This window comes from Dendrobates tinctorius, unplaced genomic scaffold (assembly GCF_039654945.1).
Source record: "Dendrobates tinctorius isolate UK_male_01 unplaced genomic scaffold, ASM3965494v1 ptg000120l, whole genome shotgun sequence".
Taxonomy (NCBI): Eukaryota; Metazoa; Chordata; class Amphibia; order Anura; family Dendrobatidae; genus Dendrobates; species Dendrobates tinctorius.
In genome coordinates this window covers 34,952,501-34,971,559 of record NW_027361788.1, presented here as the reverse complement: position 1 = coordinate 34,971,559, position 19,059 = coordinate 34,952,501, and the positions used below count along the sequence as shown (strand labels likewise).

Below are 19,059 nucleotides of genomic sequence, written 5' to 3'. Positions count from 1 at the left end.
CTACTATAATACTGCCCCTATGTACAAGAATATAACTAATATAATTCTGCCCCTATGTACAAAGATATAACTACTATAATACTGCCCTCTATGTACAAGAATATAACTACTATAATACTGCCTCTATATGCAAGAATAGAACTACTATAATACTGCTACTATGTACAAGAATATAACTACTATAATACTGCCTCTATGTGCAAGAATAGAACTACTATAATACTGCTACTATGTACAAGACTATAACTACTATAATACTGCTCCTATGTACACGAATAAAACTACTATAATACTGCCCCCTATGTACAAGAATATAAGTCCTATAATACTGCCTCTATGTACAAGAATATAACTACTATATTTCTGCTCCAATGTACAAGAATATAACTACTATAATACTGCTCCTATGTACAAGAATATAACTACTATAATACTGCTCCTATGTACAGGAATATAACTACTATAATACTGCTCCTATGTAAAAGAATATAACTACTATAACTGCTCCTATGTACAAGGATATAGCTACTATAATACTGCTCCTATGTACAGGAATATAACTACTATAATACTGCCTCCTATGTACAAGAATATAACTACTATAATACTGTGCACTATGTACAAGAATATAACTACTATAATACTGCCTCCTATGTACAAGAATATAACTACTATAATACTGCCCCAATGTAAAAGAATATATCTAATATAACTGCTCCTATGTACAAGAATATAACTACTATAATACTGCCCCCGTGTACAAGAATATAACTACTATAATACTGCCTCCTATGTACAAGAATATAACTACTATAATACTGCCCCCTATGTACAAGAATACAACTACTATAATACTGTGCACTATGTACAAGAATATAACTACTATAATACTGCCTCCTATGTACAAGAATATAACTACTATAATACTGCCCCCATGTACAAGAATATAACTACTATAATACTGCCCCTATATACAAGAATATAACTACTATAATACTGCCCCCATGTGCAAGAATATAACTACTATAATACTGCCCCTATGTACAAGAATATAACTACTATAATACTGCCCCCTATGTACAAGAATATAACTACTATAATACTGTGCACTATGTACAAGAATATAACTACTATAATACTGCCTCCTATGTACAAGAATAAACCACTATAATACTGCTCCTATGTACAAGAATATAACTACTATAATACTGCCCCAATGTAAAAGAATATAACTACTATAACTGCTCCTATGTACAAGGATATAGCTACCTTCGTACTGCATCTAAGTGCAAGAATATAGCTCTGATTACTCTGAGAGAGGCATTTTTATATGTTACTGCTCTTTATAGATACACTTTGTGAAGCCGATAAAAGTTTGTTATATTTTCTTCCCGTGAGAATCTGGCTTGCACATTCTCGGTGACATGGGAGAACTTTTTCTTTATTTATACATAAATCTTCCAGCTATTGGTAGGATGACTGGGAGTTTACAGAACTAATGGCACAAGTCCCTCTCCCCTTTATATGAAATGGACCTTGAGGTGGGAATATATCAGAGCTAGATTTTGGGCGGTACCAATGCCTTGGTATATGAGTACAATTACAGGGCACTGTGCTTCCTCTCCTGTGATTCACAATGAAGAGTGCAAGCTCTCGTTCCAGTGGACATAGAAGAGTGTGCAATTGGAAAAAATCCAGGTATGACTGCCAGACATTCTATCTGATATCTGTCCTTACTATGCACTACATCGATACGATATAACTGGATACAGCAGAGATGAGTTTGTGATTTACACTTCTTATAATGATATGATAATGTGTTTTAGCTTACATAGGAAAGGGGAACAGCTCATAAGGAATCACATGGCCAGGGCTTGATGAAGGTCCCTAGTACATGACAAGAAGCAGAGACCTTGAAATCCATGAGGCATAGATACAGAAAGAATACTGTAAAAAATGTAGAATTTTTCATATATTTTCTGAAACTGAAGTGCCACTTTCATCCTTCCCGATATGTCATTTTTAGTAAATACTTGTTATTCCTAAAATAAAAATTGCATTTTTTTTCTCGTAACTTTGTTGTTCTGTACTCCAGTCATTCCTCCTGGGTGTTACCAGTTCCTCCTGGGTGTTACCAGTTGGGGGGCGTGTCCCTGCACACTCTTTCGTGGTCCAATCAGTGGTGTCAGTGTCATACTGTTCATAGATATGTCTCTTTACCAAAGGAATGGGAACGCCTAGTTGTCGATTTATCCATAAATATCCAAGAGGAATGACATAACACAACGTTATGAGAAAATATTCTCTAGAATGGTCAATCCAGGGGGAAATAATATAATTATTTACTAAAACAGACATGTGCCAGCCTCATATGCCCTATCAGTCCTTCAACCTCAGGTGCACACCAGAATGTCTAGAGAAATCATCCAAAAACTAGCCTGTGCTTACCTGATGTGGTGTGGTTATCTCAGCTGCGGACTTGTCACATTCAAGTGCATGCAGTCACTGAAGTTGGCACAGATTTTAGATTGAAGAGGATATAGAAGTTGATGCTGTTGATTGCTTATCAGGTTTTTTTCCTTAGTCCTTATTATAGTGCCTGGGCATACTTGCCAGCAGTGCCTGTTTTAATAGGACAATTCTGCAAACTGGACGTGGGTGGGTTTAGCAAAACGTGCCCTAAAAGGTAACATTTGGGGGGGCTGTTCCTCATGGGCGGAGCTTAGATGCCCCAAAGTTTGCCTTGTAAGTTTTGGAATGAAAAACATCTTATTGTCAGAATTGCATTATTTTGGTCTCTACACTCCTCCCAAAATTTCCAATAGAAGAGATCAAAATGTCGCACATACCCCAAAACGGTACAATTAAAAACTAGCATTCACCTTGCAACCAACCAGCCGCCATTCAGCTCCATCTGCGGAAAACAAAAATACAGGTCACAGAAAATGGCAGCACAAAGCATCATGTTTTAACAAAAAATTACAGTTCTAGTTTTTTTTAGCACTAAAATATCTAGAAATGATAAAAGTTTGCCATCGCTGTAATTGTCCTGACCTGGAGAATATTATCAGGTCAAATTTACCATACGATGAAAAAGGAAAACAATGGCGGAATTGTGGGTTATTTCACTATTTCACTCCACATGGAACTTTTTTCTCCCATTTTTCAGTACATTATATGGTAAAACGAATGGAGTCATCCAAAACTATACCTTTTCTGCAAAAAACAATCCTACATACATGTAAAAAAAGTTAAAAAGCTATGGCCCCGCGAAAAAAGGAGAGTGCTAGAAAACCCCCGAAAAATGGCTACATCCTTAAGGGGTTAATCTGTGAGGCAGGAGCTTGTCAGAGGCCACTTTGTGCTGGTGGATGTGAGCTCCTCCTTGCTCGTTAACAGTTTGCAGGGACTATTTCATTCACAAAGTACAAAGCATTGGAGGCTCATCGTGGCTTTTAGCATAAAAACATAATTGCTTTCTCGGTCGCCATCTTCTACAGTTACCATGGAAACGCCTTCTATTAAAGTGCTCTCTCTCTATTTTGACCGCATGGTCATGTAGGTCTGTAATTTCATTTAGCTCACGGTAACCTTAAAATCTGCTTCAGCCCACACCTTATAGTTTACACTAAAAAAGCAAGGCTGGTTTTGAATTATTTTATGTTTTCTTTTCCATTTGTATTCAAAGCCATTTTCAGAATTCTTCTGGTTGCCCCTGGAAACAGACAGCAGTCTGGCTCAACCCTGCTGTCAGACATGTGACCAGCTCTAATTATGTAATTAAGCACAATTTTCTGGGATCTCCCTTTCCTCGACGGGAACCCAAGAAGCCAGAGGAATTTACCGATAGACCCATACCTTTAGGGAATAAAATTAATATTATCACTCCCCTAGACCACCAGGGAATTTACCATTAACCCATATTTTACACTACTCTGGGTACATGGAAGACATGGGGTGTCACAAAAACAGAACAAACAATTATTTGGTGGGGTCATGGCACATAGATGCAGTCACAGAAGAGCATAAGCTTCCAACTTTTAAAAATAGGTAAGAGTAACTTGTATTGCGGCGCACACAGCTGCAATTTAATTTATGCTAAGCCACTCCCCTAATAACATCAGTACTTTTTGTGCACCCACAGAAATAAAGCCTTTACTGAAGCCTCATACTGTTCCAACCCGCCCGCTACAATACCCATTTGGCCCCTATACGGTACCGTCCACATATGTTGCTTATCAAAGTGCCCCAAGATTGTATGATATCCAAAAACAGGATCTCCAAAACAGTATTACGCCTCGCAGTTCTTTCCAACACTGTATGATGTCCCCAAACTTCTCCCCAACACAGTATGATGTCCTCACATTTCTCCCCAACACAGTATGATGCCCTCACAGTTCTCCCCAACACAGTATGATGTCCTCACAGTTCTCCCCAACACAGTATGATGCCCTCACAGTTTTCCCCAACACAGTATGATGCCCTCACAGTTCTCCCCAACACAGTATGATGTCCTCACATTTCTCCACAACACAGTATGATGCCCTCACCGTTCTCCCAAACACAATATGATGTCCTCACAGTTCTCCCCAACACAGTATGATGCCCTCACAGTTCTCCCCAAAACAGTATAATGTCCTCACAGTTCTCCCCAACACAGTATAATGCCGTCACAATTCTCCCCAACACAATATAATGCCCTCACAGTTCTCCCCAACACAATATAATGCCCTCACAGTTCTCCCCAACACAATATGATGTCCTCACAGTTCTCCCCAACACAGTATAATGTCCTCACAGTTCTCCCCAACACAGTATAATGTACTCACAGTTCTCCCCAACACAGAATAATGTCCTCACTGTTCTCCCCAATACAGAATAATGTCCTCACAGTTCTCCCCAACACAGTATATTGTACTCACAGTTCTCCCCAACACAGAATAATGTACTCACTGTTCTCCCCAACACAGAATAATGTCCTCACAGTTCTCCCCAACACAATATGATGTCCTCACAGTTCTCCCCAACACAGTATAATGTCCTCACAGTTCTCCCCAACACAGTATAATGTCCTCACAGTTCTCCCCAACACAGAATAATGTCCTCACTGTTCTCCCCAACACAGAATAATGTCCTCACAGTTCTCCCCAACACAGTATGATGCCCTCACAGTTCTCCCCAACAAAGTATGATGTCCTCACAGTTCTCCCCAACACAGTATAATGCCCTCAAAGTTCTCCCCAACACAGTATAATGCCCTCACAGTTCTCCCCAACACAGTATAATGCCCTCACAGTTCTCCCCAACACAGTATGATGCCCTCACAGTTCTCCCACACACAGTATGATGTCCTCCATTGCCTCTGACACAGTATGATGCTCCCACAGTGCTCCCCAAAACAGTATGATACCCAAACAGTTCTTCACACAGTAGGATGCCCCATGATTATCATCAAAATAGTATAATGCCCTGAAAGTTTTCCCACACACAGTATGATGCCCCAATAATGCTTTCAACACAGTATGATGCCCCTGTAGTTCTCCCCAACATGCTATGATGCCCTCACAGTTCTCCCACCCACATGATGATGCTCCAACATTGCCTCCAACACAGTATGATGCTCCCATAGTTCTCCCCAAGACAGTATGAGCCCCAAGCAGTGCCTGCACACAGTATGATGCCCTCACAGTTCTCCCCAAAACAGTAGGATGCCAAGTCCCCTCTGAAATGTAAAGTGCTGCGGAATATGTTTGCACTATAGAAATAAAATGTATTATTATTATTATTATTATTATTAAACAGTTCTCCCAGACAGAATGATGCTTCCACTGTCTCCAATACACAGTCTGATGCTTCCACACACAATAACACAGTCCCCCCCAAAGTATGATGTTTCATCTTACATTACTATACCCGCAACACAGAACTCAACAATGAGACATGAACCCTAGGTGCAACCTGGAAATACCACTGGTCCTGGACTAATAGATTATATAAAATTATTGCAATCATTCCCTTAGACTACCAGGGAATTTACATTTAAACGTTTTGCTACTCTAGACCACTAGGGACGGCTTTTCTCAGTGGACGAGGACATTTACCACTTGACCTAAATGACCAATGTCTTTGAACTATCTAAAAATGATGATGAGAGTGGGGTGTATTAATAATCCCGCAATCCCGGAGTATTCCCCACAGGGATGTCCTGAGCTGATTCCCATGGAGCAGTGTTGACATTCCACCTTCGCGGTTCTTTGCGGTCTCGGGGCTGATGACAGAGCAGCTGGTTCATGTCATATTAATATAGCTGCAGTAATTCCTCATTTTCTGCTGCACAACAGATTGTCAGCTCCATTGGCCAAACTGCTCAGCGGTTCCCTGTAGTATGTGCCTTGATGACTGTTTCCACTGTCCAGCCTCTATATTTGCCATGTAGCTAATGGCATGGGGACATTTTAGAAGTTTAGATCAGTAGAGACTGAAATTCAAACCACACAGGGAAAATGAAGCATAAGGCTAGGTTCACATTAGCGTTTGTGTGCGCAGCGTTTCATCTGAATGTCAAAACGATACTAATGCATGTTTACACCGCGTTTTTTATCTGCATCAGCTTACGCATGACGGCAAAAAAACGCTGCGTTTGCATGTGTTTTTGCATGCGTTAGCATTTTTTCAGCACATGCGTTCGGAAAATTTCCTTGACACAAGCCACACCCAATGGGCGTGTCTCATTTCTCAGACATGATTATGTGAAAACGCATGCGTTCCCATAGACAGTAATGCGCATATTTGATGGATTTTTGCCGCTTTCAAAAATCCAACATGACCCTGTCGCACACCGAAAAACAACGCATGCGTACGCTGACGCATGAGAACTGATGCCCCTGCGCACACCATGTTAAAGATAGGGAAACATGACGCATACAGATTGCTGCGGATGAAACGCTGCGCAAACAGACGCAAATGTGAAACCAGCCTTACACAGTACCTATTGATACAAATAAGTTGTCCCTGCAATGTGAGGACAAACCTGGTCCTCCGGAGCAAAAGACGCTCATTGTAGCTCCAGGCCTATTGGATAAATCTGTATTTTTATGGTAAATGTATTTTTTTTTAACATTTTTTATGTTTTTCTGTATAAAAAAAATACTGCAATGCTTACCCTGGTCAATAAGTGTGACATCACCAGTGTTATCTACTGTGTATAGAGGTGTTATCAATCCTTGTACAGGAGGGGGAGGAGGTGAGCTGTGACATCATCTATTATGAATAGTGGATCCTATGTTATCTACTGTGTATAGAGGTGTTATCAGTCATTGTACAGGAGGAGGTGAGCTGTGACATCGCCTATTGTGAATCATGGATTCTGTGTTATCTACTGTATATAGAGGTGTTATCAGTCATTGTACAGAAAGAGGAAGAAGTGAGCTGTGACACCTATTGTGAATGGTGGATCCTGTGTTGTCTACTGTATATAGAGGTGTTATCAGTCATTGTACAGGAGGAGGTCAGCTGTGACATCTATTGTGAATGGTGGATCTTGTGTTATCTACTGTATATAGAGGAGTTATCAGTCATTGTACAGGAGGAGGAGGGTGTGAGCTGTGACATCACCTATTGTGAATGGTGGATCCTGTGTTATCTACTGTATATAGAGGTGTTATCAGTCATTGTACAGAAAGAGGAAGAAGTGAGCTGTGACACCTATTGTGAATGGTGGATCCTGTGTTGTCTACTGTATATAGAGGTGTTATCAGTCATTGTACAGGAGGAGGTGAGCTGTGACATCTATTGTGAATGGTGGATCTTGTGTTATCTACTGTATATAGAGGAGTTATCAGTCATTGTACAGGAGAAGGAGATGAGCTGTGACATCACCTATTGTGAATGGTGGATCCTGCGTTATCTACTGCATATAAAGGTGTTATCAGTCATTTTACAGGAGGAGGAGATGAGCTGTGACATCACCTATTGTGAATGGTGGACCCTGTGTTATCTACTGTATATAGAGGTATCAGTCATTGTACAGGAGGAGGAGATGAGCTGTGACATCACCTATTGTGAATGGTGGATCCTGCGTTATCTACTGTATATAGAGGTGTTATCAGTCATTGTACAGGAGGAGGTGAGCTGTGACATCTATTGTGAATGGTGCATCGTGTGTTATCTACTGTATATAGAGGTGTTATCAGTCATTATACAGGAGGAGGTGTATAGCTGTGTATAGCTGTGACATCACCTATTGTGAATGGTTGACCCTGTGTTATCTACTGTATATAGAGGTGTTATCAGTCATTGTACAGGAGGAGGTGAGCTGTGACATCACCTATTGTGAATGGTGCATCGTGTGTTATCTACTGTATATAGAGGTGTTATCAGTCATTATACAGGAAGTGGTGAGCTGTGACATCACCTATTGTGAATGGTGGATTTTGTGTTATCTACTGTATATAGAGATGTTACCCATCATTATAGACTTTTTTCTGAGCCTAGCATTAGGCCTAGCGTGAAAATTGTTCAAGAATTCACATTTTCTTTATATAGCTAGAGACACGGAAATTTGTAAATAAATAAATGTATAAACATTATAAAACAAAAGGTTAACAAAATAAATCAGTTGTAAATAGTTTATTTTGTTATGACAAATTCCCTTTAGTAGATGCAAGTCCTAATCCGAGGAGTGATACGGACAGTGATGTAATAATAACCAAATATATTTGCTACACCCATGATGACCACCTGGTGGCGCTGCTGCTAATGAGAATCATATTTCGGAATTTGCCCCATTTGGATGTCCATTTTTTGCCTAGGAATCCTCAGAAACCTGTCTTTAGCTGAGGCTCAGAAAGATACGGGGGGAGATAGATGGAAGTACGCAGACTCGCAGAGGGATTCGTCTAAGATGCTTCTCAGGGCCACACCAGGTGTAGAGCAGGCACCAAGGGTGAGTGCTTGTCCATAGGAATTAATCGGAGCAGGTCTTAGATTCAGTGTGATTTTATACCAGTCCCATTGACTATGAGCCCAGGCCTGTTATATACATTTCCAACATCACTGGAAGTGCAGCGGTCAGGTGGAACAGATCACCTCCTCCTGAGACCCTCAGCATACTGAGCACTACACTATATACCCCACATCTGGGGGTTTACATAGTGCCCCCTTCAGGGATGACCATGATTTGCCATAAGCCCCATACTGGTGTGTAGATGGGGGAGGTAATTCCATATGGATATTTTGAATATAAAATCCACTGTGTATTATTGTATCTGGCTGAGATCTTACTCTTATCAAATTTCATCCACACGTCGTATAAAAAAGTCCACATGGAAATCGTCCTTCAATGCTAATTATAAATTGACAGCATTAGGCTATGTTCACACGTTGCGTTTTTGCTGCATTTTTTTTCTGCAGGCAAACCTGCTCTCTTGGCAGTAAAGACGCTGCTTGCAAAAATCAGGTTTTGATGAGCTTTTGTTGTCTCTTGTGCTTGTTAATAAAGTTTAGTGCTTGACCCCCCCCCCCCCAAAAAAAAAAAAAAAATCATGGTGCAACTTCCTTAAGGTTTTTGCACCAAAAACACAGCAAAACCTGAAATATAAAGGAAGAACGTGTATACATCCCCGGCTGGATCCACTCCTGGAGATGACCTCATGTATGATTACCGCCCTATGGTGCACCAGACCATTTATTACTGTGGCTCCTTCTCACACACCTGTAATCAGTCTGTGTGCCACCATATGGTGCCTCAGATGTCACCCCCCCATATCCCCTCCTTTGTTTTCGACATCCCTTCGCCATTTGCCTCTCCGCTGCTTTATAACGCATTCTGTTTGTAATGCCTTTATGTTCTGAAGACATGGCCACGGAGGAATAAACAAAATGTAAATCGAAAATGAAATATTTTTAAATCAGATGCAAATATTGTACAACGGCAACAAGGGAGTCGCAAATGACTGAAACGCTGCTGATGGGGTGGAGGGGGCGACCCGCACACAGATGTGTGACAGACATGACCCTTCACCAGGCGGTGGTGGAGTCATAATACTCCGTAAGACCCTGGCTCATTTTATCACTGGTGGTATAGTTACTTTTACTGAAAGCCTTTAAGATGGTGGTGCTGCAGTGTAAAGCATGGCGAAGAGGTAGAGCAGCATTTCAGGAGACAATGTGGGTTCCTTTAGTCACTTGGCTTCCTATAATCTCTTCCTAATGTCAGGAGGCAACACGCAATCAGATTTCAGTCAGATGTGATGGGAACCTTAAAAATATGTATCCCCTATCCAAGGACTGACTGATAACTGGGGTTCCGACTGTGGGGACTCCATCCTGAATGGAGCATGGTACACATCCTCAGGCTCTGCTCCATTCATTGTGTATGGGATCTGCAGGAGGGATCGGAGCGCTGCGCACCACCGCCCCATTTAAGGTGGAATTCTGGATTCTAGAGCCCCAATCTCAGGATCGTGGGGGGTCCAAGCAGTCAGTAAATTATCCCCAAGGAGCTAACGTAATATTTTGGAAATAACCCTCCAAGGCATTTTCGAGCTTCTGAATCAGTAGGTGACGGGCGCTGCTGACATGGCGTCCTCCAGCTGCTTGCCAGTACTCGGGCAGGGGCTGCAGGTATTACCCTCCTGTCCTTTCAATATCAATTGGACACATCCACCATGCCTCGAGAGCGGCCATTGAATGCCACCTCAGCTGCCATCTCTCCACCCAGAAAGTGCAGATAACAGAGAATAATAGATTGTATCCAACTTCATAGAAATTTAAGCTGGATACAAAAAGTGAGAGAAATCCCAGATCTCATTAACCGAAGATCCTTATCCCATATTATGGAGACTCTGGAGAATCTTGAGATGAACATGACTCAAGTGTCTTAAGCACAAACATTTCCCTTTCTTTCTCCGAGGACTCTGTAATCCGGATACGGCTGGAGCGGCACGCAGTAGTTACACTGGAATTGAAGGGAGATGGTAGTGACGGAGTTAATACAAGGGATCTCTTCGATGCGACCTATGGAGATGATAATTATAGAGTAAATACAAGGGTTCTTTATGGAGAACAAGATCCTTTAAGATTCAGAAGGAGATACATCTATCTAATAGGGTGACGGCTATCGCTAGGACTTGCCATCACTTGAAAATGTCGGACCTCTGCACTGGAGAGAGAAGAGGCTATATAATAAGCCATTTAGCACTGGACATGGTTGCTACTATGAATTTCGGGGCCCCATACTGGCAAAATTTTTTGGGCCCCCTTGAGACTCCGCCCAGGCTCCACCCCAGCCCCGCCGCCACCCCTTGATCTGTCCACAGCCCCACCGCTCTCTCTTGGAAAAACTCCACTTCTCACCAATCACACATTAACAGTTCCCATCTCCAGATCACATACATAGCCAAGAGCTTTTGGTTTGGCCAAAATAATTTTTAAGCTGCCACCACCACAAGGTAGACTCTTTTGGCCGGGTCCCACTCTACTCTAACCTATTAAACATTTGTTAAAATATGCAATACAATTTAGGTACTGTATATTTTTATGCATTTTTCAATTTTTAAAATGACCACTAATATCACATACAAGGGACAAATGCCGCCACACCATGATCAGATCACATATTACAACCACATAGTGGCTGAATACTACAACAGTGATCATTAATAAAAAAAAACACAGTACTAATATCACCATGTGCCATTATAGACAGGATGCAGTAAGCAGTTAGTATGCAGTGTCCGTGTACAGGTAATACAGTGATCACCAGTGACATTATACACAGGAGCTCTGTATATAGTGTCAGTGTACAGGTAATACTGGGATCATCAGTGACATTATACACAGGAGCTCTGTATATAGTGTATCGTGTACAAGTAATACAGTGATCACCGGTGACATTATACACTGGAGCTCTGTCTATAGTGTCAGTGTACATATAATACAGTGATCCTCAGTGACATTGTACACAGGACCTCTGTATATATTGTCAGTGTACAGGTAATACAGAGATCAACAGTGACATTATACATGTAAGTAGGTGGTAGGAACCTCTCTCTCTCCCATGTGTTGACCCTGTGCACTTTGTTAACTGTATTGTTCTGAATATTGCTGTCATGTATGTTAATATGTGTCTGCTGCTGTATTCATTTTATGTACTGTAATGCAAGTGCTGTGTTTTTTAATGTTCATTATATCTGTACTATGCAATGTGTGTATCAGTAAGGCTATGTGCACACGTTGTGGATTCTGCTGCTGATCTGCAGCGGATTTGGCCTCTGCGGATCCGCAGCAGTTCCGCAGTGTACAGTACCATGTAAGTGTATGGGATTTACAATCAGCAGTGCACATGCTGTGTTTTTTTCACTGCAGAAAAGCTGCGGTTTTAAATACGCAGAAAGAATTGACATGTCAATTCTTTCTGCGGATTCCGCTGCAGTTAGCCACCTATTCCATTGTCCAGGTGTCAAACCGCAGGGGAAAACCGCTGGCCAATCCGCAGGTAAAACCGCAGGTCAATTTATCTGCGGTTTTACCTGCGAACCCGCACAGAAAAATCCGCCTCAGGTATGTTAGCTTAGGGAAAGGAGCTAGTTAATTTTGTGGGCTGGGCAAGCAGCAGAAAAGCAGAAGGAAGTTGCTACGCCCAGTTGGGCACCTTGGCCCTGGGTAGATGTATAGGAACAGCCAGGGCATTGCCAGATCCCAGGATTGAACAGAATCTGCTGCCCCGGACTAAAGACTTAAGGACTGCAACACATCCCCAGGATTTCGGAAGGGCCTCTGCTGAAGGGACTAAAGCGTCCAGATCCCAGCGAGTGGACTACTGCTCGATTTCGGCTACCGTGGCTGTAGTGGGTGCGGCCGAGGAAAGTGTCAGGGAAAGAGTAGGAAGCCAGTGTTGTATATTAAAGTTTATTCCCTGTTGGACCACAGCTGGATCCTGGACTTTAATTGCCTGGGCTGCCATGGATGGGGGGAAGAAAAGGTAATTTATGTGAGCTACATCTGTCCTGTCCGTTTTTTTATGTACAAGGGGGCTGGGTTGCTTGCTGACCGTTGGCTCAGTGGACTCTTTTTGTGGACTGTAAGTTTAAGTGACCCAGACATAACTATCACCCCGGTTTTCCCTTGTTACATACACACGAGCGCTATGTACAGTGTCAGTGTACAGGTAATACATTGATCACTGGTGACATTGTACACAGGACCACTGTAATAGTATACAGTGTATAATGTCAGTGTATAGGTAACACACTGACTCGCCAGTGACGTCTCTAGGTGAAGTTCTTTCTTTGCTTTGCTTTTCATCTTCATCCAGCACAGACTGCCATCACTCCTTCCAGCCAGGGCTTGTCTCTGCAGGAGATAAGTTATCAAGAGCACGGCTTGCAGAGCACATTACTTAAATTTTTCCCAACTTCTACACTACATCAGATGAATTAAAAAAGGCAACACAGTGTTGCTCTGCAAAGTAACAGGACCGCCTCCCCCATTTAAAACAGTATACTCAAAAAATAAAATAAATACATCACTGCAGTAATAATATCCCTTAATTAGCCCCTATGGTAATAATATCCCCCCGGTGTGTCTCATTCCTGTCTCCAGCCATATGTTCTCCCATCCTGACTCCATATGTTCTCCCATCCTGCCCTCATGAGTATCCATCCTGCCCTATATGATCTCCCCATCCTGCCCCATATGACCTCCCTATTCTGCCTCATATGATCTCCCCATCTTGCCCCATCTGTCTCCATCCTGCCCCATCTGTCCCATGATCCTACCCAATCTGTACCATCATCCTGCCTTATTTCGACCATGATCCTGCCGCATCTGTCTCTGTTGTATCCATCCTGCCCCATGATCCTGCACCATGTGTCTCCATCATGCCCCATGATCCTGCATAATGTGTCTCCATCCTACCCCATCTGTCTCCATCCTTCCCCATGATCCTGCACCGTGTCTCCATCCTGCTCTATGATCCTGCACCATCTGTCTCCATCCTGGTCCATGTTCTTGCCCTATCTATCTCCATAATGTCTTATGTCTCCATCCTGCCCCTTGTTCCTGCCCCATCTCTCTCCATCCTGCCACATGTCTCCATCCTGCACTGTGTCTCCATCCTGCCCCATGATCATTCACCATTTGTCTCCATCTTGCCCTATGTTCCTGTACCATGTGTCTCCATCCTGCCCGTATCTCCATCCTGCCCCGTGTCTCTATCCTGGCCCATGTGTCTCTATCCTGGCCCATGTGTCTCTATCCTGGCCCATGTGTCTCCATCCTGGCCCATGTGTCTCCATCCTGCCCATGTGTCTCAATCCTGCCCCATGTGTCTCCATCTTGCCCCATGATCCTGCCCCATCTGACTCCATCCTGCCCTATGTTCCTGCCCCATTTCTCTTCATCCTGCCTCATCTCTCTCCATCCTGCACTGTCTCCATCCTGCACCATGATCCTGCACCATGTGTTTCCATCCTGCCCCATGTTCCTGCACCATGTGTCTCCATCCTGGCCCATGATCCTGCACCATGTGTTTCCATCCTGCCCCATGTTCCTGCACCATGTGTCTCCATCCTGGCCCAGATGTCTCCATACTGGCTCAAGTGTTTCCATCCTGCCCCATGTGTTTCCATCCTGCCCCATGAGTCTCCATCCTGCCCCATGAGTCTCCATCCTGCCCCGTGTCACATGGTGCAGGATCATAGGGCAGGATGGAGACAGATGGTAAATATCTTGTGGCTTGCGTTTTCAATAAAAAAACCTTTCAAACCTTCTCCTTACCTGGCCGTGGTCTAGCGGCGATGTTCCCTCCAGGCATTTCAAGCATGGACTCACTGGCAAATGACAATGATGTCATACAACAGCGACGTGCATTCTGACAACAGCTGCCAGCCTCCGATTGGCTGGTGGCAATTAACTATTGCCGTGCGGGCCCGCATGGCAATAGAGTTTAACTGAACCTGCGTCTCAGATGCAGGTTCAGTTACTGCACCAGCAGAATCCTGCTGATGGGGCCCGGTGTGCAGAAGAGAAGGGGCCCCCTCTGCTCATCGAGCCCCATATGCCAGTCAGGGCAGTAATTACAGGATGAAATGGTAAGACGGGATGTTGAGAAGGCTGAACTTTTAAATTCCTATTTTGCATCTGTTTTCTCTCAGAAAGGAAATGTAACATCAACTGTTCTTCACTGTCCTATTAATGGAATAGAAGAATCCAGGATATCAATAAACAGAAAGATAGTGAGGAAACACTTAGCTAACCTAAATCAATTCAAGTCTCCAGGTCCAGATGAATTACACCCTAGAGTACTGAAGGAGATAGCAGAAGAAATTTTTGAACCCCTCTCCATAATCTTTGAAAATTCTTAGAGAACAGGAGAAGTCCCAGAAGACTGGAGAAGAGCAAATGTTGTTCCCTTCTTCAAAAAGGGGAAGAAGGTGGACCCAGTCAACTATAGGCCGGTGAGTCTGACTTCTATACCAGGAAAGATCTTTGAAAAAATTATTAAGCAACATGTATGTCAGTACCTGGATAAGAATGAAGTGATTAAACAGAGTCAGCATGGGTTTGTAACTAATAAGTCATGTCAGACTAACTTAATTTCCTTCTATGACAGAATTACTGATTGAGATGATCAGAGAAATGCTGTAGATACAGTATATCTTGACTTCAGCAAAGCATTTGACAAAGTATCTCACACAATCCTTATTGAAAAAATGGCTAAGTATGGAATGGACAAGGCAACTGTTAGGTGGATTCATAACTGGCTTAGTGATTGGAACTAAAGAGAGGTTGTAAATGGCTGCACATTCAGTTGGAAGAATGTCTCAAGTGGGGGTACCTTAGGGCTCTGTCCTGGGCCCTGTAGTGTTCAACATCTTTATCAACGATTTAGATGAAGGAATTGAGGGTAAACTGATTAAATTTGCTGATGACACAAAGCTAGGAGGGATAGCTAATACTAGAGAAGAGAGAGAGAGGATTCAAAAATATATAAATAAACTGGAGCAGTGGGCAGCAACTAACAGAATGATTTTTAACAGGGAAAAATGCAAAGTACTACATCTGGGCAATAAAAATGAAAAAAGCATATACAGAATGGGAGGAATAGGGCTAAGCAACAGCACATGTGAAAAAAACTTGGGTATACTAATAGATCACAGACTGAATATGAGTCAACAGTGTGATGCAGCAGCAAAAAAGGCAAATGCAATTCTAGGATGTATTACCAGAAGCATACAATCTAGTTCACGTGAAGTCATTATTGCCCTCTACTCCTCTTTGGTCAGACCTCACCTGGAATACTGTGTACAGGTTTGGGCGCCACATTTTAAAAACGACCCCAACAAACTGGAGCAAGTTCAGAAAAGAGCGACCAGAATGGTGACCGGTCTGCAAACCCTGTCTTATGAGGAAAGGTTGCAGGATTTGGGAATGTTTAGCTTGCAGAAGATAAGACTGAGAGAAGACTTAATAGCTGTCTACAAATATCTCAAGGGCTGTCACATTGTAGAAGGATCATCTTTATTCTCATTTGCACAAGGAAAGACTAGAAGCAATGGGCTGAAACTGAATGGGAGGAGACACAGATTAGATATTAGAAAATACTTTTTGACAGAGTGATCAATGAGTGGAACAAGCGACCACGAGAAGTGGTGAGTTTTCCTTCAATAGAAGTCTTCAAACAGAGGCTGGACAGACATCTGTTATGAATGGGTCACCGAGGAGGAAAAAATAAACAACAAGCTAAGTCTCAGAAAACCAGAGAAGTTGGTAACTATGCATATTTCAGATCCCTGAACTTAACCGCACAACTAGCAGCAGTCGTGGAGCGTTCCTACGTTGGTCCTAGATGCCTCGTCACAACCGGAGAGCTACATAAGCCTAAAGCAGGAAAAGAGGAAAACTAACTGCCCCAGAGCAGACCCCAAAGGAAAGACAGCCCCCCACATGCATTGACGGTGAAACAAGATGAAATTACAAACAAAGGCAGGAAAATAGGCTGAGCAAACGATGGGGCCCGGCTAACTAAAAAGGACAGGAAAGGAAAGACACTGTCTGCCCAAAAAAACCTACAAAAATATTGTCCTACACTTCTGATAGCAAAATTAACCCTGAAGTCACTAGATTTCTAAACCTATATCAGCACTCTGAAATATTCTGAGACAGAGCAAAAAAGAGGCCAATCTAATAAGGAACAAAAAGCAGATTGGCAAATACTGATTAATAGGAGTGGAATTTCAGCATAGCCCCAGCAGGGGCAAGCTGATTACATAAAAGACTGAATTGACCAACAAGCGCAAGTGTGAACATTAGCAAAAAACAAACTTAACTTGAGAAGACTGGAAGAGAGCTGAAGTCCAGGACCTGAGAAGCAGACTGAATCACCAGCACCCGGATAGGGCGTCGGCTGTCATATCCAGTCTGATACTCCAGAGATCCAATCGTTATCTTCCTCATCAGGTGGCAGATCACTACCACTTAAACCAACAGCACTACCTCCTGTCACCACCAGAGGGAGAACGGAAGGGGAACTCTCAACTGGTGGAGCAGAAAATTAATTCATGACAGACATCTGTCTGGGATGATTTAGCGAATCCTGCTTTGAGCAGGGGGTTGGACCAGATGGCCCTGGAGGTCCCTTCCAACTCTACGATTCTATGATTCTATGATAATTCCCTGATGGCGGCCCTGGCACTGGACCCCCCAATGTATAACCGTATGCACAACGTACATGTGTCCAGTATGTCACTGCACTGTAATGGTCTTCTGGTGCCACTAGATGGCTCTGTATAATGATATATTTGAAAAGGGGCTGGAAGTGAGTCAGTGTGTGGCTGAAGCCACATGAGAGGTGTGTAGGGTAAGATCTAGACTGCACATTTAATGGGGTTCCCAAACATAGGACCTGTCAGAGGGGAAGCCTCAATGCAGCCTGTGAGGCGTGGTGCTGGAGGAGTGACTGCTGCAGCCGTCCATCTAGCCCATGTGAGGAATGGAGGCACCGGAGACTTCAGCTGAAATGACATTGGATAGGCTGTAGACCTGTCAAGTGAATGTTGCAAACTTTAGCCCAGGTGGGTCTAGCCAAAACCCCTGTGTGCTCAGGATTTCAGCCTAAAGCTGTGGACAGGTGATAACTTGCTGAGTTGGGGTGCCCCTTTAATTTGGTTTACACTTAAAGGTCTCCCATATTGGGACTGTGGCCCTGTGCTAACAAGTGATCGCTCTCTGAGCAGATTGTGTGATCTGTAGGCAGGTGAATTCTGTAAATGGCAAAGGGCGAAGCGTCTGCACATACCAGGAGGTGCCAGGGCATCCTATACCAGCAGCAGTGCCATGGTAGGGAGTGCAATTCTATTAGACCCAGAGTGGCAGGTAGATTCGGGCAAGAACTGACAAACATATTGGTTGTAGTCCGACCATTGGCTGCCATGCAAGACTTCAGATGGTCCAGTAAAGATGTTCCCTAAGATTACAGCTATGAAGCATCTGCAGAGGTTCGCCACTGCCACCCGCTGTACATAGGCCTGCAGTGCAGCCCCATGAAAGTAAACAGGGTCGCTGCAGTTCCCTGCACATCCAGGTGGCCCGGGCACTACGCCAACGCTGCTGCCCCTTTTTTTCTCTGGATCTGTGGGAATCCCAGAGCTCGGTGATGGCACAAACATCTACAACTTTCTGATATGCAAGATATTTACATTTCGAAATTTGTACTAATTTTCAAGATCTCTGCAACTTGGTGAGATACAGTACAAAGTATATTTATAAACGGCAGAATGTGTCATGATGCAATAATGCATAGGATTATAGTGTGTGACAAGTAGCGACCTTGTCTCAGGCTGCGTATGACAAACTCTGCCCTGCTACATCCATGGGAACTCCATAGCTTTCCAACGAGCACTACAAATCCCAGCATGACACATGATGTCCAGTTCTGGTGACAGGAGCCTGCTGGTGGCACACCACCTTGTGCCATAGATATAAAGACCCTGACAGGAAAAGGAAAGAGACAAACGCTACATTTGGGGCACCGGGGTGATGAGTCGTGTCTTGTCTGCA

The 19,059-nt window shown here is 43.2% G+C and overlaps 1 protein-coding gene across 4 annotated transcripts in view; it reads left to right on the top strand.

The window, feature by feature from the left end:
* The window catches only part of KCNT1 (potassium sodium-activated channel subfamily T member 1), a 275,208-nt gene that overhangs the window by 48,862 nt on the left and 207,287 nt on the right, over window positions 1–19,059 (top strand). The window contains exon 1 of one of the 4 annotated variants that reach the window (XM_073541142.1): window positions 1,622–1,698. The exons of the other annotated variants lie outside the window; for them this stretch is intronic. Within the exon in view, the coding sequence (XP_073397243.1) occupies window positions 1,637–1,698 (62 nt within the window). The 5' untranslated portion in view covers window positions 1,622–1,636. Of the gene's footprint in view, window positions 1–1,621; window positions 1,699–19,059 lie in introns of those variants that run through there. 4 annotated transcript variants of the gene reach the window in all.